The 23,916-nt window shown below is 42.7% G+C and overlaps 3 protein-coding genes across 6 annotated transcripts; 1 reads left to right on the top strand and 2 right to left on the bottom strand.

Moving 5' to 3' along the window:
* Positions 1-919: 919 nt before the first annotated feature.
* LOC148106257 (uncharacterized) lies at positions 920-9,806 on the top strand. 4 transcript variants are annotated; one of them, XM_087839621.1, is made up of 14 exons: positions 920-1,083; positions 2,210-2,320; positions 3,337-3,425; positions 4,791-4,902; positions 5,018-5,156; positions 5,237-5,366; positions 5,550-5,737; positions 6,221-6,303; positions 6,396-6,464; positions 7,226-7,442; positions 7,542-7,619; positions 7,897-8,012; positions 8,098-8,210; positions 8,955-9,806. In XM_087839621.1, exons 1-14 carry the CDS (start codon positions 994-996, stop codon positions 8,986-8,988), a joined length of 1,569 nt encoding a protein of 522 aa, XP_087695747.1. In that variant the 5' UTR covers positions 920-993; the 3' UTR covers positions 8,989-9,806. The 4 variants fall into 4 exon arrangements, with proteins under 4 accessions (XP_087695747.1, XP_087695716.1, XP_087695696.1 ...); XM_087839590.1 differs by having other exon boundaries at positions 7,545-7,619; positions 8,095-8,210; positions 8,955-9,803; XM_087839570.1 differs by having other exon boundaries at positions 8,095-8,210; positions 8,955-9,803.
* A 224-nt stretch (positions 9,807-10,030) lies between these two features.
* On the bottom strand, positions 10,031-12,155 carry LOC148106256 (ZP domain-containing protein-like). Its single transcript, XM_087843206.1, is given in 6 exon segments — positions 10,031-10,167; positions 10,253-10,303; positions 10,306-10,444; positions 11,312-11,411; positions 11,694-11,919; positions 12,146-12,155. Coding segments are annotated over 6 exon segments (663 nt in total).
* A 5,253-nt stretch (positions 12,156-17,408) lies between these two features.
* LOC148106255 (uncharacterized) lies at positions 17,409-22,787 on the bottom strand. The gene is made up of 3 exons (XM_087839554.1): positions 22,694-22,787; positions 20,491-22,093; positions 17,409-18,723 (listed from the first exon to the last, which is right to left on the bottom strand). Exons 1-3 carry the CDS (start codon positions 22,785-22,787, stop codon positions 17,838-17,840), a joined length of 2,583 nt encoding a protein of 860 aa, XP_087695680.1. The 3' UTR covers positions 17,409-17,837.
* Positions 22,788-23,916: the final 1,129 nt, after the last annotated feature.

Raw genomic sequence — 23,916 nt, 5'->3', positions numbered from 1 at the left:
CTCCACCCCTGATGAGACACCAGGACAGTGTGTGAGGAAGAGGAGGAGAAAAAGGAGCCAGCATCAGCTGAGAGATATAGAGGAGAACAGGGGGGCAACAGACAGCTCTCTGTAGTTGACGGACTGGTAAAAAACAGTTTTTAGATATTTGCTTCCTGTATTTGCAGAAGTATCTCCAACACAAACTGTAACAGCTGCATACAGGGAACCACTCAGTCATGTTTATCCTGCAGGAGAGGATCTGACAGGGAAAGAAGGAAAAATAAGGGAACCACGGACAACTTTGATAATGCTTTGATTTATCCACAGTATATTTAGTTCAAATATTGTTTTCATCACAGAGGGATTGTGCTGGTTTCAGTGGGAAAAGTATGCAGCTCATTTAAATATGAAGTTCAAAGAGCTGTGAAAAGTTGTCTGTTCATAAAGTGTGCCAGTATTTTATAAGGATGTCATGTTTCTGTATCATCTCTCTCCTGTCAGAGCCTCTTACCCAAACATCAGCCTGTTTAATGCTCTCATATCTTCAACATCTCAAGTAAATTATACTGCACAGTTTTCTCCAATAAAAGATTATTTACTGCATATATTTTCTTCCATTTTATCTGAAACATTCAAGGAGGAGATCTTTTACAGTATTTTGGTGATATTGCCCTTAAATATGACTAAAGCTTTCATACAGAGGTGATCATGGACATAACTGAGATCAGTCTGACTGAACTCTGAAAATCACTGAGTGTTATTTCACAGAACCATAATTAGATTAACTCAAACTGAAACACGCAGTGTTAAACAGTAGTATAATTATCATTAACTGTCAAAGTGCGTATTTTGCTTGTTTCCGTTTCCATCAAAAATCTAATTATCAACTAATTATCATATCTCCCACCGCCCCCGAATGCACCAAATTTCGCTTGTGAGGCTGTTGCCACGGTAACTGTTATTAGCTAATGTGGCTTTTGGCTAAACGACAAGTTTAATTTGTACCGAAAAATGGCGTCAAGGAACATCGACCCTTTGTCAGCGGAGGAGCCTTCGGAAGGCGGAGAAGAGGAGAGAGAAGCGTGGAGCTCGGAGTCTCAGGTAAACCGAAACGGTTAGCTCGGTGGCTAACGTTAGCGTGATGCGTTCACTTGCATGTGAGGTTTGTCTTCTCTTGGTCTGAAGCACGAGAGCAAAGTTATTTTAGAGCGTCTGATCCCGACAGTCTGACTGAGATGGAGCAGGCATATTTACTCTGTAACTTCCAGTAATTCTGTAACAGTTATTATAAAGTTCAGGTAATAGTAAAGCACTATTAGAATTCCTAGATTCTAAGTACAGTGCAATGCTGAGGTCGCTACTTTTATCTTTGATGTATTGACGTTTTTATCGAGCTTAAGATTTCATTTACAAAACATAAGGAGAGCTAATAGAAACATGGGCAGATTAGTGAACAGCCTCAAGGCGCCACTGGATCAACCAAATGAATGTTTCAAAATTAGGATTCACCAGCGTGAGCGTCATAATAAAGGATCTGTAAATAATTTTTAAAAATCTGTGCTGTCACTGTGGACTGTTATGCGCAGATTAATGTTGTAAGATGAGTCTGAAAACACTATTTGTAAAAGTGACTCTGATGGGCAGAATTGCATGTGTATTGCAAAACCAGGTAAAATGGCTTATCTTGCACTAGCCTGCCTTTATTTCATGTTTGACATTGATGCCTCTAAGCTGGTTGGGAAAGTTTCCCTTAAAAATCATCTGGGGACATAAGAAAGACCTTCACGGGACAGTAAGACCCAGAAACCCCAACCTAAATGGCTTTTAGGTGATAGGGCAGCCACAGGTCATTGAGTGAGTCAGAGGGGAGGGCCAAACATGCAAACTGGCTTTGAGCCGTTCCGCCCTCATTTTAAAGTAGGGAAATGCACATCATCAACTCTATATTTTTATCTGCAGCACCAAATTTTACTGCTATTTCTCTGCCTGGGTTCTATGTGCGGTAAGATCCCACTTTCTCCTGTTCTTTCAGCTATTGCAAAACAAGCATTCATTTAAAACCAAAGCTTAGAATTTGAGCTCCAGTAGCCCAAAATATATTGCGATCTGAAGCTGGTCCATAATTATACTGGGCAACCACTGCATGGATGTTCTTTGTACAGTAGATGTCAGTCTTCTTTCTCCTCAATGGTCCTCTGCTAGTTTGCTGTATAACCTGTGTCTGCAGATCCCAGTGAAGGTGTTGCAAGCTCACAGCGATGCTGTGACCACAGCTCGAGTCTGCTGCGACAATCGCTGCATCCTGAGCTGCTCCTCAGACTGCACCGCTGTCCTCTGGGTAAGCTGCTGTCATGGTCGGCAGTTTTTATGAGTCGATGTGCCTGTTTTGATTTTAGGGTTGGTCTACACTCAAGTTTCTAATGTCAGTTCAATTCAGTTTTATTTACACAGCGCCAAATCACAACAACAGTCGCCTCAAGGCGCTTTATATTGTAAGGTAGATCCTACAGTAATAGATGCAGAGAAAAAGCCAACAATCATATGACCCCCTATGAGCAAGCACTTTGGTGACAGTGGGAAAGAAAAACTTCCTTTTAACAGGAAGAAACCTCCGACAGAACCAGGCTCAGGGAGGGGCGGGGCCATCTGCTGCGACCAGGAGATACTTGGCACTTTGAATCTCCTGTTGCACCACATCCCCAAAGTTCTGTGGAGGCCATTGGAGTACAGTTAACTCATCGTCATGTTCAAGAAACCAGTGTGAGACGATTTGAGCTTTGTGGCTGGAAGGAGCCATCAGAAGATGGTACACTGTGGTCAAATAGGCATGGAAATAGTCAGCAACAACACTCGGGTATGCTGTGGAGTTTAAATGATGCTAAGTTGACACCAAAGTGAACATAACTCTACACTCTTAAACTACCAGCAGCCTGAAATCAGGACACAAGGCAGGATGGATCAGTCCCACCGTCTCAATGTCCCAACAAGAAATACAGAAGATCAGACAGTTCCAGTTTTTTTATTGTCTTATTTTGGTGAGCATGTGTAAACTGTAGCTTCAGCTTCTTGTTCTTAGCGGACAGGCGTAGCTCCCCGTGTGGTCTTCTGCTGCTTTAACCCATCTTCTTCAAGGTTGTGTGCTGAGAGATGCTCTTCTGCAAACCCTGAGAACCTCTGTGTTTTTTTGTGTGTCCACATCAGTCTGTAGAATCTCAGAATCTGTGTTTGACTGAACAGCCTCTCTGTAGATCAGTTTTCTGATGAATTCATTCCACAGAAAGTTTAGTTTTAGGAATAAATCATCAGAAGGTTGTTCCATATTCACTCTTCCTGGTTGACCTCTGACCCGTGTAGGATGTGGGGAGCTGTCAGCCTCTGAGGACATTTGATGGAGTTCACAGTAAAGCCATCACTGAGTGTGCTCTGATCCCAAACAGCAACAGGTGGGTTCCACGTTAGCTTTAAATTCAGCTAGGTTATGATCCTGCAGCTGAGAGCAGATGATTTCTCTTTTGAATTTTGCAAACATTATGACCTGGAAGCCAAAATCTTTCCACCTGTATTCCTTTTGTCTTAGTCAAAGCTGAGCTGTCGGGTCTTTTCAAGTGAGGCAGAAGTGATTTGGTGTAAAAGAAAGGGTGAGATGAACTTCTGCCAACATTTACAGAAGTAGCGTTGTACAGGTCAACATTAAAACATTTCTTCAGTTATTTGTGCAGCTGGCCTTGTAGTCGATTACTGCAATGTCTTTTTTTTTTTTATATCAGGGTCTTTTTATTGATCAAAGAATTGCTTCCAACAACAATTACAGCAATATTAACAAACAGTCGTGCCCCCCCCCCCCCCCCCCACCCATCCAGAACAGTGTAACTAAAACCCAGCCAGAGAGGAAAGAAGAGATAAAAGAAAAGAAAATTACAGATACAAAGTAAATAATAAAATAAATGAACAACAGCAAGGGAAAACAACAACAAAAAAAACAACAACAACAACAACAAAAACCCACTCACACGCACATTAAGCGATAGTATCAGGACTTAATCTTTCAAAGTAAGTAAGAAAAGGTTGCCATGTGTCATAAAACCTCCGAACCTTTTACAGTGTAGCGGATCTTTTCCAGCTGAGTATAGTACATGACATCCTTAACCCATCGCCCATATACAGGTGGAAGTGGCTCTTTCCATTTCAATAATATCATTCTACGGGCCAAAAGAGTGCAAAAGCCCAGAAGATCAGAGTGTGATTTGGAAAGACTGGCATCACAAGGCGTCACCCCAAAAATAGCTATAAACGGGCAGGGTGCAATTGGAACACCAAATATGTTGGACATGGTTTCAAATATGCTTTTCCAAAAGCTACCCAGTTTTGGACATGCCCAGAACATGTGAAATAGGGAAGCAGGCTCTCGATTACTGCAATGTCTGAATATTTGGAAAAATGAGTTCCCGTGAGCTCCCCGTCACTGTCACTGGAACTGTAAGCTCCACCAGCTGGTGAAGATTCGCTGTTACCAAGACTGTAAAGTCAAGTAGACTTGTAAAAGTTGACTTTCTGAGATTTGTAAAACAAAAAGTAGCAATTTTTTCACCTTTATCTGATGATAGATGAAGTTTTTCTTCATTTCTTTGAGGAAAAAACATCTTTGTGAATTAACCGATGACTTATTCATCGTCCATGGACCCGTAAGGCTTCATGTAATCTCTCACACTGATGAAAAAAACATAAAGTTCACAAAAAACAACAATGCAGAAACTTCCATGTAGTAACCCGAGTGCACCTGTGAATGAAACGTTTGCTCTGTGTGTCAGGATGGTCACAGTGTCCTGGGATAAGAAGATGGTGGCCTGGGACCTCGAGACCGGACTCACTCTGGTAACGTCTGCTGTCACGCTCCTGGAGTTTCAAACCAGCAACCTTCCTGTGATTCGCTGCACACATTTCTCTGCGCACATGTTTCTGCTCTTTCACACACATGGAATAAATTTGGTCTTTTTGCTTTTCTGAGTTTGACTCACTTTTATGATCTTTGTCGCAGTGGAAATCGAGGCAGCTCGGCCTGCTGACCTCCTGCAGCTCCTCGTCTGACGGCCGGCTGGTCGTTTGCGCTGTAAATCCTCAGAATGGCGTTTCCATCTGCGACGCCGCCAGCGGACAGATGCTGCACCACGTCAGCGGTAGGACAGGTCGCGTGTTGCCCGGTCGGCAATAATACTCCTGTGAGCGTCAGTGAGCGTGTGTTTGCTTTGCCGATCAGATCTTCACCGCTCCTGCGTCACTCGATGTCGGTTCGACCCTCAGAGCCAGCGAGTGGCTACCGTCTCTGCAGACCGCAGCATCAAACTGTGGGACCTGCGGGCGCAGAAAACCACCGTGTCCATCGACAGGTGAAGCATTTCAGTGACCTGTAAACGCTCTGAGCTCCTCTCACGCTGTGTGGCTTTTGTCTTCAGCGTGAGACACTCTGAAGTCTCAGATATTTATCAGATTCACAAAAGTTTGATGACAATTTTCAGACCCTCAGAGGAGCCCCCCTGTGCACTTGTTCTTGTTTACATTCTCGCAATCAGTAACCATGGAAACGTCGTCTCAGCCTGCTGCTTCACCAGCAACGGGCACTTCCTGTGCACGGCGTCGTGGGACAAGACGCTGAAGCTGTGGGACCTGCAGGCGGGGGGGTTCCGATCTCACGGCGGGACGCCGCTGCAGGGAGGCCACGAAGGCAGCGTGAGTGCCTGCTGCCTCGCCGCTGCTGACGGTGAGACCTCTGAGCAAGCAGGTGTCCTCAGCTGACGTCCTCAGATTCTCCAGTAACATTTGTGCTGAACTACGAGCAAGAGGCGGCGTTTGATCGATGAACACTTGCTAGATCCACGTATGGACAAAAGAGTTCTTTTAATGTGTATTTTTAACTATTTAATTATTTATGCATTAGGATTTAGCTAATTTTTACGAATGAAAATGAACAAAGCTCATCGTGTCGTGTGCTGTAAGTATGTTTTCTGCCCTCGTTAAGAAGCAGATCTAAAGGATCAGAGGTCAGGTGGTTTAGACCTCTGGTGGTTGCACGGCTTAAGATTTGTAAGAAATGTCAGCACCTTAGAGTCCGTCGTGCTGTTTACTGTTTAGAAAGCAAGCACTGCTCACTGAGCTGATGTGTTTTTCTGCAGGTACTGGAACATGCTCAGTTCTTCCTCATAATGTTTGCCTAATAAAATCACTTCCTGTTGTGTTTCCTCAGCGAACCTCCTGGTGTCCGCCTCCTACGACGGGACTGTTGCTCTCTGGGATTTGTCGTCTCTCTCTCAGACTCTCGTGCTGAAGGTGATTAAACTCGGCTGTGTGAAGACATCCTGATGTTTCTGGTCGTGTTCTTTTAGACACTTAACTCCTGATTTTGCTTTTCCCCCCATCAGGGCCACAGTGATTGGGTGACAGATGTGTCAGTGAGTGCTGACAGGAAGTTGGTGGCTGCTTCCTCCAAGGTTCACAAGTATTTTCACTCACAGTCCCGGCCAGAAGTTTTTAGGAAGTTTTTGCTCCTTGAGCTTTTCTTTCTTTCTTTTTTTGTCCTGTCTTTCTCCCCTCACCCTCACCGTGCTCACCATCTCTGAGCCTGGGTCTGCTGGAGGTTTCTTCCTGCGAAAATTTAGGTTTTCCTTCCCACTGTCACCAAAGTACGGAGCCCCGCAGGGGACATGGGAGAAAAAATAATTAAGACGGACTTTTGCGAGATCTCGCATAACAAACTCGGGATCTCGCAAAACTTTTGCGAGATCTCGCAAAACTTTTGCGAGATCTCGCAAAACTTTTGTGAGATCTCGCAAAAGTTTTAGCCACATTCTTCGGACGCTGGCTCGAAGCCGACCAGGAGGTCGAGCCACGATGTGCCGGGAAAGCGGTGTTCCTCCCGGCTGTAGTAGGTCTCGACCTCCCGTTAGCTTCGAGCTAACGGGAAGAATGCGGCTAAAACTTTTGCGCGATCCCGAGTTTGTTTTGCGAGATCTCGCAAATTTCCGTCTTAATTTTTTTTCTCCCATGTCCCCTGCGGGGCTCCGTACCAAAGTGCTTGTTCACAGGGGGTTTCTCTGTTTTAATGTAGGTCTGGATCTTACAATATCATTGGTACCCTGGATGTTTAATCTGTTTTCTGATAATTCACCAGAGAAATGTTAAAAATCATTTTATGGAAATTTGGAAAGCAAACAGCGTTTAGTCTCCTGGAAGACCTGCATGTCTGTTTAAGGCCATCTTTGCCAGCTCCTCCGATGAGAAGTCCTCCTCTTCATCAGAGGGGGGGAGCAGCGATGAGGAGGAAGAAAAGGTGACAAAGGAGGATGAAGGAAAAGTGGACTCGGAGTCACTGAACCTCTTCAGCATCCCCTCCTCCTCCTCAGCCACCACCACCTCCTCCTCAGCCACCACCTCCTCCTCAGCCACCACCTCCTCCAGTTACCGAGCAGGTACTCTGAGTTTGCTGAATCACCGTAACCTTTCTTCTAATCTCACGTCCCTGTCGAGCGTAACTCTGTCAACTCTTTTCCTCTCGGCTCCTTCAAAAGCAGCAGTTTCCACTCAGGCCTCCGAACAGGAAGAGGAGGAGTTTGGGCCGAAGCTGCCGCCTCCCTCGGCTGCTCTGAGTGAGTGTCACCCACCAGATCAACAACAGACAACTCAAGTTTATTCACCGTGACCCAGTCACGTGGTTTCCCTTGCGTGGACATTGTTTTTATAGATGCAGCAATCTCTCTGTGATCAGCTCAGCTGGGTTACATTCATGTGAATCGATCCACATGTAGAACTAGAGCATCTGTTCATCGACGCTTTCACTGCTCCTCTTCTACTTCATTAAGTGCATCCTGCTTCGTAAAAGCGTTGCTGGAGGATTAATAACCTGCCTGTTGTTCCTGTGTTTAGTCAGAGGAGGCGCCGCCTCCATGCGCCCTCCAATCAAGGAGGTTAAAACGGGCAAGAAGAGCAAAGAGAAGAAACACAAGAAAAAGAAGCATTACAAACACAAGAAGGAAAAGAAGGTAGAAAACGAAGAGTAAGGATCAGATCAGATAAAATGACTCCTTCCTCACGCTGAAGCTGTGACTTCTTTTTTCTTTACAGAAGAAGAAACACAAGAAGCACAAGCACAAAGAAGCAGCCGAAGAAGAGCGAGGAGGAGGAGCCGGCGAGCAGGAAGGTGAAGACGGACCGGTGTCGACAGACGAGCTGCTAAAAAGGTCAGAGGTCACCTGTCAGAGCATCGAAAGATGACCCTGATGGAATAGGAGACACTTGGAAATTAGTTTGTTATAAAGTGCTGATGTTAGTCAGAAGCTGTGTGTGCAAAACAATTATTAACAATATTTAGAGTTTTTTTCTCTCTTTTTTTGTTTCCACCAAAACGTTTTAAATCCATAATCCAGAAACTCACTGCGTTCAATTAAGAACATAGTTTGTTTTTATCTGCTCTTCTGTTTCTGATCTGATCATTTTTATTTATCAGATCTCTTAGAGCAGCGGTCTCCAACCTTTTTTGCGCCACGGACCAGTTTATGCCCGACAATATTTTCACAGACCGGCCTTTAAGGTGTCGCGGATAAATACAACAAAATAAAACTAGTACCGGTACCGAAAAAAAGAAAATTTATTCCTAACACTCGTGAAAAGACCCAGGAAAACCGAGTAAACGATAAAAACGATAACAAAATAACGCTGAAATAAAAACCCTGAAAACCAAACATTTCACACCTGAGCCTCAACTCTCGCGGCCCGGTACCAAACGACTCACGGACCGGTACCGGTCCGAGACCCGGGGGTTGGGGACCGCTGTATTAGAGGGGTAATAATCTGGTGTCTGGGGAGTGTTGTGTTTACGTTTAGTAAACAGATGCTTTTATTTTTAAAAACTGAATTTAGTGTCGTATGCAAAGCACCTTGAACCGTCTTCTTCACTGTCTGTGTGTGTTTGTTTTCTCTTCCAGACTGAAGAGCATCCGCTCCCATCAGATGTGGTGAATCAGTTGGAGGTCTGTCCTCTGTGAGGACCGTCAGTCAGCTGATTGTTTCACCTGCTGTGTAGTTTTAGGTAATAACATAAAATCTTTATAACCAAGTGTTCTGTATTTACTGACCTGCTGGGAAACCTTCAATCACACAAAAACTGACGTTTTGTGTTTAAGTGAAGAAGTCTCTCTTAAAGTAAGTAAACATGTCACTGTCACTGCAATCGATGAATGGAAACAAACGATGCAACCTGAGGTTACACTCGAGACCAAAAAGGCCACATTGGACAGAAAAGACGTGTAACCACGATTACTATGGAGAAGGAAAGGAACAGCTGATTTGGGTTGCTGTGGTAACATCGTTACCAGTTACATTGTAAGAAGTTTATTGATATTGACACAAAGAGAAATGTGATCTTTTAGAACTTTTGCTACATATTCTGATGATTTCAGAGACTTCTGTGTGTGACGTCGTTTAAGCTTGACATTGATATAATATTACAAACATTAATCCAAGATTACAGATTGGTAAGAAATGTGTTACAAATGGAAGTATGTGACACAATTACTGGAATCTCAGACAGAAGCAGTTTTTTTTTTTCATCTTTATTTAATCAGAAGGAAAAATATCCTCATTTCCAAGAGAGACCTGCAGGAAGAAGCAGCACAAACAAGCTTTTCGTTAGCTTGTTTCACAGTTTGTGAAACTGTGGTATGAAGTATATGTTGTGTAAATGTCAGTTGAGACTTTGAGCTACACAGTCGACAGCTGAAAGTAAACATGGACAAAAACAGTAATAAAAGTTTCATTATTCTATAAATTTTTGATCAGGATCAATAATCAGGATTTATTCATTTCAAATTATTCTGTAAATCTATAGATTTAAAAAACAAACTTATGCACCCAAAGCTGTGTAATATTCTAATAATAACTGATAGAAAATAATTGCTTTTCATCAGTTAATTCACACATGAGGAGATACATGAACACTCAGACTCAGACTGCAGGCTGAGCTAAATAATTTCATCTCATCCTCTGGAGCACACGAAGGGTTTTAACTTTCAGTTGAGGACAAAGCTCGGTATCTGACCATTGATGTTTCGGCGCTGAACGTAAGCACGCCACAGATCATAGCGACGGCAGCAAGAAGACATCCAGCGATGAAGACCAGGTTCAGGTTCATGGCGTTCCCTGGAAACAAGAGAAGATCCGTTTTAATTCAGCGTTATCCAAAGTTACAGTGACTAAAACAAAGCAGCCGACTCTGTTTCCATACCTGCACTCCTGCTGATGTCTGCTGACCTCTTCAAGCACAGGGGACCCTGGAAAAGTGCTGTGCAGTCTGCATGACAGCCCCTCTCTTTCAGCAGTGGGAGTGGTGGTGAGCGTTTGACGTGGAGTTGATGCATCCCTGTGAGCACCTGGTGTTGGAGTTTCCTGCTTCACATACTGAACAGCTGATGTATACCTGAATGCAAGTGATTGGCTGTGCGTGTCACTCAACCTCAAATCTCTCAGTATCCAAGTGCTGCACGTAAAACATTCTGATGGAAAAACTGAATTTACATTAAGTGGACATCACAGATTTAAATGGAGATTATTTATTTAGCTTCCCGCAGCGCTACAAGCTGTTGATGGAGATCTGCCCGGCCCGGGAGCCAGCCTCCTCTGAGGTCTTCCCCAAACTGCAGCCTCAGTTCATGCTTCAGCCAAAACTGGAAATGCTGTCAAACCTAATGTGAGGATGTATTCCCAGCCAATGAAATGACAATTTTAAGCATTAAATTATAAGCATAATAGCTGCCCTCTCAGTCTGTTGCTGGTATTATCTGTAAAACAACAAATACAATCTTGATCTTAAGAACAATTTTGGCTGAAACCCATCAGGTAATCATCATGAAAGTTTCACTGAAACATACTGAAGGAAGATTCTAGTGACTGATAGCAAACATCATCTGCCCTTTGACCACATGAGCAAACAACAAATGACAAACTATAGCATTTAAATAAAAGCAGGCATTTTTCCTGCAAAAACACCCCCCATGATGGACACATTTTCAATGTTTTCTTTGCATAATACACTTTTTTAAAAATTAGGTAACTTTTAGCAAATTTCAAGCAATGTGTGCACGAGATGTGCGAGTATGCAATAAAGTTAATCAGATTAAAAAGATATGGCTTGAGTTTTGGGTGTAGAATTCATCAGAATCAGAACCCCTTTTTTGGCCAAGTATATGCGCAAACACATACAAGGAATTTGGTTCCAGTCGATGGTGCCGCTCAAGCACAACAATGTAAAACGTATTTAGAGGTCTGGTCTAAACTCATTCTTTACCTGATCGTGCAAACCAATGAACTTGAAGGCCTCGACGCAGAACCGAAACTGTCTCTTGTTGTCTGGTGCATGGGTCATAACAGTGGAGTGCACTGGGCACCTGATCACAGGACAATGCAAAGAAAGAGACTACAACTTACAATTTCATCATAAATCCTTGTTTAACCATCATACAGCGCCATTCACAAATATTCAAGTAATAGCCTGATGCCTTAAAAACCTTTAAAGAGCCTTATTCTACGGACTTCCACTTCTGTATAACACCTGAAATTCTTAAAGATGAGAGAAGTTTTTATTCTAAAAGGCACTCAGGTAACTGCTTCAAGTACAAACAGATAAACAGGAGAACCTTCACTGATGCACCACCTGTCCTCATGCCTACCCATTTTCGACGATGGAGTAGGTCGGGTGGTAGTTGGGGTTGTCATTTGGCGAAGCTCTGCAGGACTCCACAAAAAACTTTGTGTTGTTGACTGTAGAGGAGGCATCTATCTCCATGTAAACCTTCTCTCCTACGTTATACTGCAGAGGGTATGAATTTGGATCAATCATTCTCTGGAAGTGGATGTTTGGGTAGAACTCAAACTGGTAGGTGAACATGCCGAAGCCTTTATCATAATAAAGGTAATATGATTGGAATGGAACAAATGGATTCTGAAAATCAGAGATTGAGTTTCCAAGTGAATAATGCAGCTGAAAAACTTTCCTGTTACATGAAGACTTTTAATCTATAGTTCAGTATTGATCTGCCACAGTCAGCGAACAAAACTGCCAAAAAGGAAAAAGACATTAAGATCCTCAAAAGCTTAGCATAATATAGTCATACATTTTCACCTGAATACATCTGCCCTGTGCAAATCCGTTATCGAAGGCCTTTGCAGCTAATAATGGTCAATATTTTAATTTAAAGAATACAGAAAAACAGCTGGTTCTTTTTCAGGGTTTCATAGCTTTTTAGTGTAGAATGCCAAGCTTTAATATTATAGAGATTTGCAAGTATCTACAAAGCATGATATGATGTGAAGTTCAACATCTGGGACATGTGTCCCGCTATGCATTGCAGAAAATGACTCAATCTCTTAGTACAGCAAACAAACAATGCAGGAGGGCGGGAAAATAATGGTCTCCTCTGCCGTGGCATCAGAAGTTGAGAATTGACGGGACAAAGTGTTGGGTTTCACGTTTTGGGTTGCCGGGTCTATAGATCATAACACAGTTGAACCAAGCAAAGAAGAGGGCCCACCTGGCTTGTCTTGAGTGGCTGCTGTGAGATATGCAAGATGCTTGTGGTCAGTCAAACGATGAACAATGAGCAGGTGTTGTGCTCCCTCCCGTTAATAACACCATCCTTCCAAGGAAAGCTAGCAGTTCCACTTCTCCCACATCATAGTTTTGCTCAGTTCGAGAAAGACAGCAGAAGGAAAAAAGCTGCATTTTCCCTTCCTTGTTCTGGCACAAGATGACTCAGCTCCATCAACGATAAATTGTTGGGTGGTCACACACAGCTGACTGCAGGTTTCCAGTCTTATAAACAGTACATTTGCACAATGACTGAAACCAGCCCACTGGCTGTGACGTCAGTTCCTTGATCATTAATATGCAAATTGTCATGACCATTGATCAATAATCATTGATGAAAGACCATTGATCATGGAATAATCTTCCACACTGCACCTAACGTGACAAACTGAAAGCAGTCATTGGGTGGGAAACCTTGAGAAAAACACATTTGACCTTAGAGAAGAGCTCTGCATAGAAAAGGATCAGGTTTGAACTTAGTTTGTGCAGCTGTACCTTTAACTAAGGCATCAACTCGTCCTGTTGTCTTTTTGAACTGTGCTTCACTATTCACTACAGATGAATGCACTGAACAATTCACCTGCGTGTGAGTCACTTTGGTCACTTTGACAGTTGTACTGGTAATAATAATTTTCCCTTTGTGTCCTCAGAGAGAACAGTGATGTTGGTGTGGAGGAAGAGGAGCAGTTGTCCTGCTGTGCTTTGGGTCAAGATGTCTCAGAGGATTCAGTCGCTACCAGTTGTGGCATCTCTGTCCAAAGTAAGAGTCGGTATCGGTGTGCTGATGAACACATTTTTGAAAACTTGACTTCTTGTTTTGTAGGAAATGAAAAAGATTTCATTAGTTTTTTATGGTATAGGTTTTTTTCCTGTTTTACTTTGAATGTTGTTTCCTTTCATGTCTCACGTTAGTTTTACTTCCTGCTTTGTGATTGTCTTAATTATTTTTCACCTGGTTTGCTAAAGTTTAGCTGTCATGTTCCCCACCTGCACACAATATCAGGCAATCCTCAATATATACTACTCAAAAAAATCAGAGGAACACACTGAAAACATAATGGCTCTCGCGTGGAGAAAATCATACTGGAGATCAATACTGATGCAAACTGGGTGATGTGTTGGAAACTAAAGGATTCAATTGTTTGTTGGAAATAAATGATAAAAATACTGGATACTGGCTGAATCCAAATACAAACAGAAAATCAGAGTGTAAAAAACGCTGCAGCAGGCTTTTCCATTTGGCTCTAATTTCATAGCAGCAGCTCAAAATGAATAGTTTGTATGGCTGCGTGTGCTGCTGGGCCAAAATTTTAGCTGGTCATTTGTAGTTTTTAGATGAAATTTAAAAAAAAAAACACTCAAAAAAATCATCTAAAGAAGAGCAGAGTTCATTTACACACTTTATTAAGCAGCTACTGTACAACAAGAACAGAATCATGTAAATGGCCAAACAACAGCAACAGTAATCGCAGGGTGTAACACAGCAGACAAAGAGCAGTAACACAGAGAGAGTAAAGGATCACATGGAGAACACTTTGAGAGCAAAGTGCTCCATCTATCTGATATGATACTGTGAGGCCTCTCAGATAAGATGGGGCTGTTTTATTATGGCCCTTTTTATGTGAGAAGTCTTTTGAATTCAGCTCTGGATTTAACAGGGAGCCAGTGATGTGAAGCCAGTATGAGGGGAATTTTCCCTCCTCTTAAAATGTCACATTAGGAACATTTTTAACAGTTGCTTCTTGTCTCTGCTGTGACAAAAAAGGTTCTGATTATGAATCAAAATGTTTTAAATAAGTCACACACTGGTTAGTGATGGGCCGGTCGCGAACGAAATGGCTCTTTGAGCCGGTTCTTTGACGTGAACGACCGGAGCCGGCTCCTTATCGCGAGCCGTGGGGTTTTTTTTTTCTTTCTCTCAGCCTCTCTCTCGCACTTTTTTCCACTTCACTCAGCACGCGAGCCTTGTGCTTTACGCTGGGAAGAGGGGGGAGGGGCGGTAGTTACACTCAGTAGCACAGGAACAGAGCGGGAGGGAGAGAGAGAGAAAGTGCCAGGGACAACCACGTCACATTAGAAAGGTACTATCATCTGCAACTATTTTCAGTTGCAGATGATAAAGGATTCAGAAAGTTTATTCATGCAGGTCCATATGACAGAGAATGTGCATCTTCTTTTTGTTTTCATATTATAATTTATATTTTATTGTATTGTGGTTTGCAGTGTTTTGTGTTGTTTCACTTTAAATTTGTAAAAGGAAAAAGCTGAAAATTTAAATAGTTAAAAGTTGAAATGTGAATAGTTAATTTTTGTATTATATGATTTATTTATTACATTTTATGTGGAGTGAATAAATAAAAGAATATTTACGGTGGCCCCTACAGACAAAGCACGTACAAACTTCAAATCACGTACGAACTCTGACGCACGTACAAACTCCAAAACACGTTAAAACACGTAAAAACTCCAAAACGCGTAAAAACACGTACAAACTCCAAAACGCGTAAAAACACGTACAAACTCCAAAACACGTAAAAACTCAGAAGCACAGAAGTGTGTGGTAATAATGTGTAAATGAATTTTTTTTAAATTATTTGACTATATATGAATGCTTGTGTATAAATACATAAACAATACACATATGCTTTCAATTGTGTAATTTAAGTAATCTAGGTAGCTCTGTTTTGGAAGTTCAGTTCATGCTAGAAATGTGTTTTGGAGTTTGTACGTGTTTTGTCTCTGGGGGCCACCACATATATTTATATATAAACATATATAAATAAAACCTCTTTTTTTTGTACATTAGTAATTCCTTTTGTGCATAATTTTATATTATTGTTAATAATAAATTAATTAAAGCAATAAAACAACCTGAAGAGCCGGTTCGGAGCCGAAAGAGCCGGCTCTTTTTAGTGAGCCGAACCGAAAGAGCCGGTTCTCTAAAAAGAGCCGGAAATCCCATCACTACTGGTTATAGCTTAATGCCGAAAATATCATGTTACATGATTTACTATTTTCTGAAGCTTATTTACAATTTACAATGCTTAACACCATTCCCATCCCTGCCGTCAAAAGATAAAAATCTGTTTTTCATGCAGTTTCACACACTAAAGACATTTCATTCTTTTTGGTTTCTTGTTGTCAATCAGCAGATGCGAGTCTGGAAGAAGTTTTAGAAGAATATAAGACCAGTCTGAGGAGGAGGTTTGAAAGTGTGACTGAAGAAACTGATAATACAGGAGGTGGAACCCTCCCGAACAGGATCTACACTGAGCTCTACATCACAGAGGGACAGAATGAAGATGTTCATAACCAGCATGAGGTGATGCAGCTGGAGACAGCTTCCAAGATGGAGGCTCTTGATGACATTACAGTCAGGTGTCATAACATCTTTAAAGCCTTACCTGACCAAGAGAGACCCATCAGAGTGGTTCTGACCAACAGCGTCGCTGATCAGAGATGAGTAGTACAGTCTTCTGGAGCTGCTCCATGTTTTCCATCCAACATTACAGAAGGTCACAGCAGAGAAGCTGGCTGTCTGTAAACTTTTGTTCATTTTTGACAGCCTGGATGAAAGCAGACTTTCATTGGATTTCACCAACAGGGAGCTTGTGTCTGATGTCACAGAAAGGTCATCAGTCAGCCAGCTGCTGACAAACCTCATCGAGGGGAATCTGCTTCCCTCGGCTCTCGTCTGGATAACTTCCCGACCTGCAGCAGCCAATCAGATCCCTCCTACATGTGTTGACAGGGTAACAGAAGTACGAGGCTTCACTGATGCCCAGAAGGAGGAGTACTTCAGGAGGAGATTCAGTGATGAAGAGCTGTCCAGAATCATCTCCCACATGAAGACATCCAGGAGCCTCCACATCATGTGTAGCATCCCAGTCTTCTGCTGGATCACAGTTCTGGAGCACATGTTGACTAAAGAGCAGAGAGGAGAGCTGCCCAAGACCCTGACTGACATGTACTCACACTTCTTGTTGGTTCAGATGAAGAAGGGGAACAAACATGTGGGGGGACATGAAACAAGTGAGATGGCTGAAAGGAAATTTCTTCTGAATCTGGGGAGGCTGCATTTAAACATCTGGAAAAAGGAAACACCTTCTTCTACCAAGAAGACCTAGATCAGTGTGGTCTGCATGCTACTGAGGCCTTGTTTCACACAGAAGTTTATACGGAGATCTTTAAACAGTGTTTGTTAATCTTGAAGGTGGCTTTTATTTGTAATTCAGGTCTCAATGTCTCTTTGTGTATACTTATATGCAGAAGTAACACAAAAGAAGAAGTGGGAGCTGGCCTGACACCAGTAACTGACTTCCAGTGAAAGCTTTGGCTAATAATATTTTTTAGCGAACATTTTTCTTGTAAAACAAAGGGGGGCCTAGCAAAAAAAGTTTGGGAACCACTGCTCTACAAGGTCAGCGAAATAAAAAAAAAAGTGTTAACCCATGGACTAAAAAAATGTTCGAAGTGGACTAGGTGCTAATTTTCAGATGCCAGGTCTACATCTAGAATCAGAATGAGCACATACATAAACAACCAAAGTGAAGCATTAAGACAAAACATAGCAACGTCAAACAGGGTCCACACATTTTGCCACAAATACATGCAAAACAACTAAATTGGGCCACAAAAGTGATGTAAATTGACCAAACTAAGACACAAATCAGACAAAAACAGATGCAGCATGATCACAAACAGACACGTCGGCTACAAACTGATGCAAAATGACTAAAATCACACGTGTAACACCTACATATTTGACAACAGAAGAAAAACACAAACAAACTTGGAATGTATTTATAATTTGGATTTTTTTTTTATTTCATGCCGAATTAGATATTTTAAAAATCAAGCCAAATCACAACGTCTCCTCCCTGTTTGTACTGTAAGGTCAAAGCCCTACTGTACTACAGAGAACCCCAACAATCAAATGATCCCCCTCTGAGCAAGCACGAGGCGACTGTGGGGAAGAAAAACTCCCTTTAACAGGAAGAAACTTCCAACGGAACCGGGCTCAGAAGGGGCGGCCATCCGCTGCGACCGGTTGGGGGGATGGAAATCAAAAGGAGACGAGATGGCGTGAACTACAGTTCTAAAATTTGGATTTGAGGGCTGATCCCAAAATTTTATGATGATGTTTTTAAAAAAAGGATTTGGTGCTAAAAGTCTGCTTCAAGATTTTAAAAGAAGCAGGGCAGTGGGAAAAGCCAAAATGGTCATTTTAATGATCTCTGGCTTTAGTGAACCACCTGAAGGGTTTTAGCAATGCTTTTCCCAACGCAGAAAAAAACCTGGATATTTTGGACGTCTTTGGGGGACTCGGGATGACTCCGAGGCTGATTTTTAGATGTTTAATCAGAGCCTCATCAAAAGATGAATCATTTGCCATTGAAGCCTTAAAGACATTGTCTGGGGAGCCAAACTCCTTGATGAGGCATTTGGCTATTTTCTTGATGAACTTTTTCTTGTCATTTGTCAGACTTGTGGCAGACGCTGTGCTGCTGAGTTCAGGCTGCATTAGATTGCTCAGACGATTGATGACCGTGTCTATTTCTTTTGTAGTAGATGGGATCCGAACAGCAGACTTTTTGGTCTCAGGTTTAGATTTATGGATGATTCTCATGATAAGGAGCAACGCAAGGTCACTGGAAATTTTCTGAACATCAGAAGATGAAACTGACACAGAACCCATCTCTGATATTTTGGAGGAATCTTTGAGAGAGTGTTTCAGGCTCAAGGCTCCAGATGATTTTTCTAGAGAAATTCTCCCAAGTTTTGGTGTTCTAGGTGACTTGTCGGATGCCAAGGAGCATTTATCTGGAGAAATGCTCCCAGTTTTTGGCATTTGTGGTGACTTGTCAGATGCCACAGAGCATTTATCTGGAAAAATGCTCCCAGTTTTTGGCATTTGTGGTGACTTGTCAGATGCCACAGAACATTTATCTGAAGAAATGCTCCCAGTTTTTGGTGTTAGAGGTGGATTTTCAGATGCCACAGAGCATTTATCTGGAGAAATGCTCCCAGTTTTTGGCGCTCGAGGTGACTTGTCAGATGCCACAGAGCATTTATCTGGAGAGATGCTCCCAGTTTTTGGCGTTCGAAGTGACTTGTCAGATGCCACAGAGCATTTATCTGGAGAAATGATCCCAAGTTTGGGTGTTCTAGATGACTTGTCGCCGGATGCCAAGGAGCATTGATCTGGAGAAATGCTCCCAGTTTTTGGTGTTGGAGGTGGATTTTCAGATGCCACAGAGCATTTATCTGGAGAAATGCTTCCAGTTTTTGGCATTTGTGGTGACTTGTCAGATGCCACAGAGCATTCATCTGGAGAAATGCTCCAAGATTTTGGTGTTCTAGGTGAATTTTCAGATTCCACAGATAATTTATCTGGAGAAATGCTCCCAGTTTTTGGTGTTCGAGGTGATTTGTCAGATGCCACAGAGCATTTATCTGGAGAAATGCTTCCAGTTTTTGGCATTTGTGGTGACTTGTCAGATGCCACAGAGCATTCATCTGGAGAAATGCTCCAAGATTTTGGTGTTCTAGGTGACTTTTCAGATTCCACAGATAATTTATCTGGAGAAATGCTCCCAGGTTTTGGTGTTCTAGGTGACTTATCAGATTCCACGGATAATTTATCTGGAGAAATGCTCCCAGGTTGTGGTGCTCGAGCTGACTTGTCAGATGCCACAGAACATTTATCTGGAGAAATGCTCCCAGGTTTTGGTGTTCGAGGTGACTTGTCAGATTCCACGGATAATTTATCTGGAGAGATGCTCCCAGTTTTTGGTGTTCGAGGTGACTTGTCGGATGCCAAGGAGCATTTATCTGGAGAAATGCTCCCAGTTTTTGGTGTTTGAGGTGACCTTTCAGATTCCACGGATAATTTATCTGGAGAGATGCTCCCAGTTTTTGGTGTTCGAGGTGACTTGTCGGATGCCACAGAGCATTTATCTGGAGAAATGCTCCCAGTTTTTGGTGCTCGAGGTGACTTGTCAGATTCCACGGATAATTTATCTGGAGAGATGCTCCCAGTTTTTGGTGTTCGAGGTGACTTGTCGGATGCCAAGGAGCATTTATCTGGAGAAATGCTCCCAGTTTTTGGTGCTCGAGGTGACTTGTCAGATTCCAAGGATAATTTATCTGGAGAAATGCTCCCAGCTTTTGGTGTTCGAGGTGACTTTTCAGATGCCACAGAGCATTTATCTGGAGAGATGCTCCCAGTTTTTGGTGTTCTAGGTGACTTGTCAGATTCCACCGATAATTTATCTGGAGACATGCTCCCAGGTTTTGGTGTTCGGGGTGACTTTTCAGTTGCCACAGAGCATCTACCTGGAGAAATGCTCCCAGATTTTGGTGTTCGGGGTGACTTTTCAGATTCCACGGATAATGTATCTGGAGAAATGCTCCTAGTTTTTGGTGTTCGAGGTGACTTGTCAGATGCCACAGAGCATTTATCTGGAGAAATGCTCCCAGTTTTTGGCATTTGTGGTGAATTCTCAGATGCCACAGAGCATTTATCTGGAGAAATGCTCCCAGGTTTTGGTGTTCGGGGTGACTTTTCAGATTCCACGGATAATGTATCTGGAGAAATGCTCCTAGTTTTTGGTGTTCTAGGTGACTTGTCAGATTCCACCGATAATTTATCTGGAGACATGCTCCCGGGTTTTGGTGTTCGGGGTGACTTTTCAGTTGCCACAGAGCATCTACCTGGAGAAATGCTCCCAGATTTTGGTGTTCGGGGTGACTTTTCAGATTCCACGGATAATGTATCTGGAGAAATGCTCCTAGTTTTTTGTGTTCGGGGTGATTTGTCAGATTCCACAGATAATGTATCTGGAGAAATGCTCCCAGATTTTGGTGTTGAAGGTGATGCACCAGATTCTTTTCCTCTGCCATCTGAATCAGGGCTTTTTTCCTGTGTTGGGGTCTGTGTTCTTTTAATAAAGTTTTGGATGTCTTCCAGGGCCCCAGAAATCTTGTCCATTTGAATCATTTGATCTTTCTCTTCATTCTCCACCCACAGTAAAAGCTTCTGCAAAAACCTTTCTACTGTGTCATCTATGAGGACATAGAGGACTTCAGCAGAAATGGGACGCTCTACTGATTGTGGAGTCCTGGAGATGACCGTGTCTGAGAGGGATCTACCCATTAGAGGTATGGGGATTTGATACACTCGATCCATCATAAGTAGATCAAACACTTTTGCCATTAAGTCCACCGTAAAATTTCTGATATGCCCACTGTTTTTAAAGTCCCCCAAGGTCTTATCGATGAGGAAGAGTCCTTCTTTCTTTGTTAATTTGTCAAATAACTGATTAACGTCTGATCTAATGACGTTAAAGTCGAATGAAGAAGAACGTTTAATTGCGGTTCCCAGGCTTGGCGTATGTCGAGAAGGGGAGCGATGAGCCTCTGTACTCTGGGGACCAGCCGTTTCAGGTACTGACCCTGGGAGAATGGAAACTATACTTTTATTGGAGGGCACTGTTTCATTCTTGAGGTGGTTGCAAATGTTTTGTAGACAAACAAAATGTTGCCTGTTTGACTTTATTCTTTTTTTCAGCTCTGTTTTCATTTTTTCAAATTGTTTTTTTGCAAACATGGAAAAGTTGTGTTTGCGTGCTTTGAGCCTGGCGTGTGAGGTGGATGGCACACATTTGGAGAAGAAGTGTCTCACCTTGTGGATAATTAAGCCTGCATTAAAGGCAGGTTTGGGTAAGTTACATTTCTCACAGAGCTCTTCACTGCTTGAATCCATGTTAGCAAGTATCTCACCTACGATGTCAGCTGCAACCATTTCTACTGGGGTTGGAGCCTGGATACTTTGTGTTTCTGTAGTTGGTTTTATTTTGCTTTGTTCTGTTACAGCTGATTCTTCTGGGAGCTCATCTTTATCTTTTTCTGTCATCTCTCCATCTGAGCTCCTTGTGGACAGAATAACAGAAATCTCTGCGATTGCTGATTGAACTGATATTTTTGAACCAGTACTTTCTGTACTGGGATCAGACCCATTTGTCCCACACTGGCAGCGCAGCTTACATGCTGCATACGTTTTCAGGCATGAGGCAGCGCAACAAACCATGCGGTGTAGTTTCTTAATACTACTAAATTTGCCGCTAACATAAACGGCGGGGTCTAGTGGGAAATCGGGGCTTTTTTCAATCAGTGCAATGGTTGAGCTGACCTTTTCGATGATCTCTTCCTCAACCATCAGCGTCAGCTTGTCAGCGCTCTTATCTTGCTGTTTTGAGACATTAAGAGCGCCGGCGATGGCAGCTGAGATTGAGTCTCCGAGGGACACCCTTATTTTCCCCTCATCCATAAACTCTTCCCTTATCATGGGTTCCTGAATAACAGGAAGGGCTATTTCCAGGATGCTGGCAGAGGCAATCTGAATGATTTCAGAAATCATATCAGCGAGCACCGCATGGACCCTAGAGTTGCATTTTCCATTTTCTATTATGCTCCACTGAACTTCAGAGAGCCTTTTAAAGCACCTGTTGATTGGCGGCATAATCTGGTCTGGTGTGACCACCATTGAATTTTTGTTTTTGTTGCGTGTTCCCATTGTTGTGTCCCAAATTAGATTTTCTGTACTGGAACCAGAGCTGCTTGTCCCACACTGAAACGACACCTTACGTGCCGTATAACTTTTCAGGCATGAGGCAGCGCAACAAACCATGCGGTCTAGTTTTTTACTATTACTAAGTTTGTCGCTAAAATAAACGGCAGGGTCTTGCAGGAAATCAGGGCTTTCTTCAATCAGTGCAATGGTTAAGCTGACCTTTTCGGTGATCTCTTCCTCAACCATCAGTGTCAGCTTGTCAGCGCTCTTATCTTGCTGTCTTGGGACATTAAGAGCGCTTGCGATGGCAGCTGAGATCGAGTCTCCAAGGGACACCCTTATTTTCCCCTCATCCATAAGCTCTTCCCTTATCATGGGTTCCTGAATAACAGGAAGGGCAATTTCCAGGATGCTGGTAGAGGCAATCTGAATGATTTCAGAAATCATACCAGCGAGCACGGCATGGACGCTGGAGTCGCATTTTCCATTTTCTATTATGCTCCACTGACCTTCAGAGAGCCTTTCAAAGCACTTGTTGATTGGCGGCATAATCTGGTCTGGTGTGACCACGATTGAATTTTCATTTTCGTTGAATGTTTCCATTGTTGTGTCACAAATTTGATTTTCTTCGTTTGAGTGAAGTGTGAGAATTTTCTTGTATTACGGAGCGCCGACTGCTGAACGTTTTGCAAACAGATGAACATCGAGTTCTGATTTTTCTGTCTGAGAGCCCTTATTTATGGGTTTGGTTGTCTGTGACGTTACTGACAGATCAAAGCAAGCGCGTCAGTGACGTCACACGGAACGCACGCGGAGACGCGACGTTCCACAAGGAGCGCACGCGGAGACGCGGCGTCCCTTGCGCGCGCTCACAGATTTGAATGACGCCTCAGGTGTATCGTTCGTTAGCCACCCACCATAATCCCAGGATTCATTGCGAATCATAGGTTGGAGGATGTTGGGGGGGGTGGATGGCCGACGGTCGAAGCGGAGAAGAAATAAACTCTTAAAAGTTAGTTCTGGGTTTTTATCTCACTTCAGATATACACCGGAACAAATGTTAGCATAATGAAAGAATTGTAGAATTAAGTGCAGTCATATCACAAATGTTAGCATAATGAAAAAGTCTTAAAAAGTCAAATTTAGCTAACCTTCGGCTAAGTTACGTGACGTTAGTGATATCGCCACTTAACGCGGCTCTTTGGTCAGTTAGTTAGTTTAGGTTTCTGCCGAAGCTGGGTCTGTTTGTCGGTGTGAAGCCACACGTACTTTAACGTTTTAGGATACACCGAGCAGACGGCTGCTGGCGGTCTAAAGAAAGCCGTGTAGTACGTCACGAGCTCTCTGAAACTACCGTCTGCTCCTTGCTATCTAAAATATAAACGGGCGCTAAACTCTCCACCGTCTCACACTTCTGTTTAATCAGTTTTCTGTTTGACGTTTATTCAGCTTTGTGAAAACCCCAGAGGACCCCTCCCGAGGGATTAATAAAGTTAAATTTAATCGAATAGAATATCTTTAAATCATCATCAAAGTGACTTATATATCATGTTTAACCTAAAGACCACGGGGGTTTGAAAACGATGTGTTGGTCGGCTCAGATATTTGAAGTTTACACAGCTACATTCTCACCTGAAAATATTTTAAAAGTTTATTTTGTGACCCAGAAAGAGAAATAAGAGTAATATTAAAACTAGAAGCTGCCGCCATTGTTGGGAACTGGAATTGGCTG

This window comes from Neolamprologus brichardi, chromosome 1 (genome assembly GCF_056152115.1).
Source record: "Neolamprologus brichardi isolate AB-2024 chromosome 1, ASM5615211v1, whole genome shotgun sequence".
Taxonomy (NCBI): Eukaryota; Metazoa; Chordata; class Actinopteri; order Cichliformes; family Cichlidae; genus Neolamprologus; species Neolamprologus brichardi.
The sequence above is the reverse complement of the archived record's forward strand: the minus strand, read 5'-3'. Positions and strand labels throughout refer to the sequence as shown.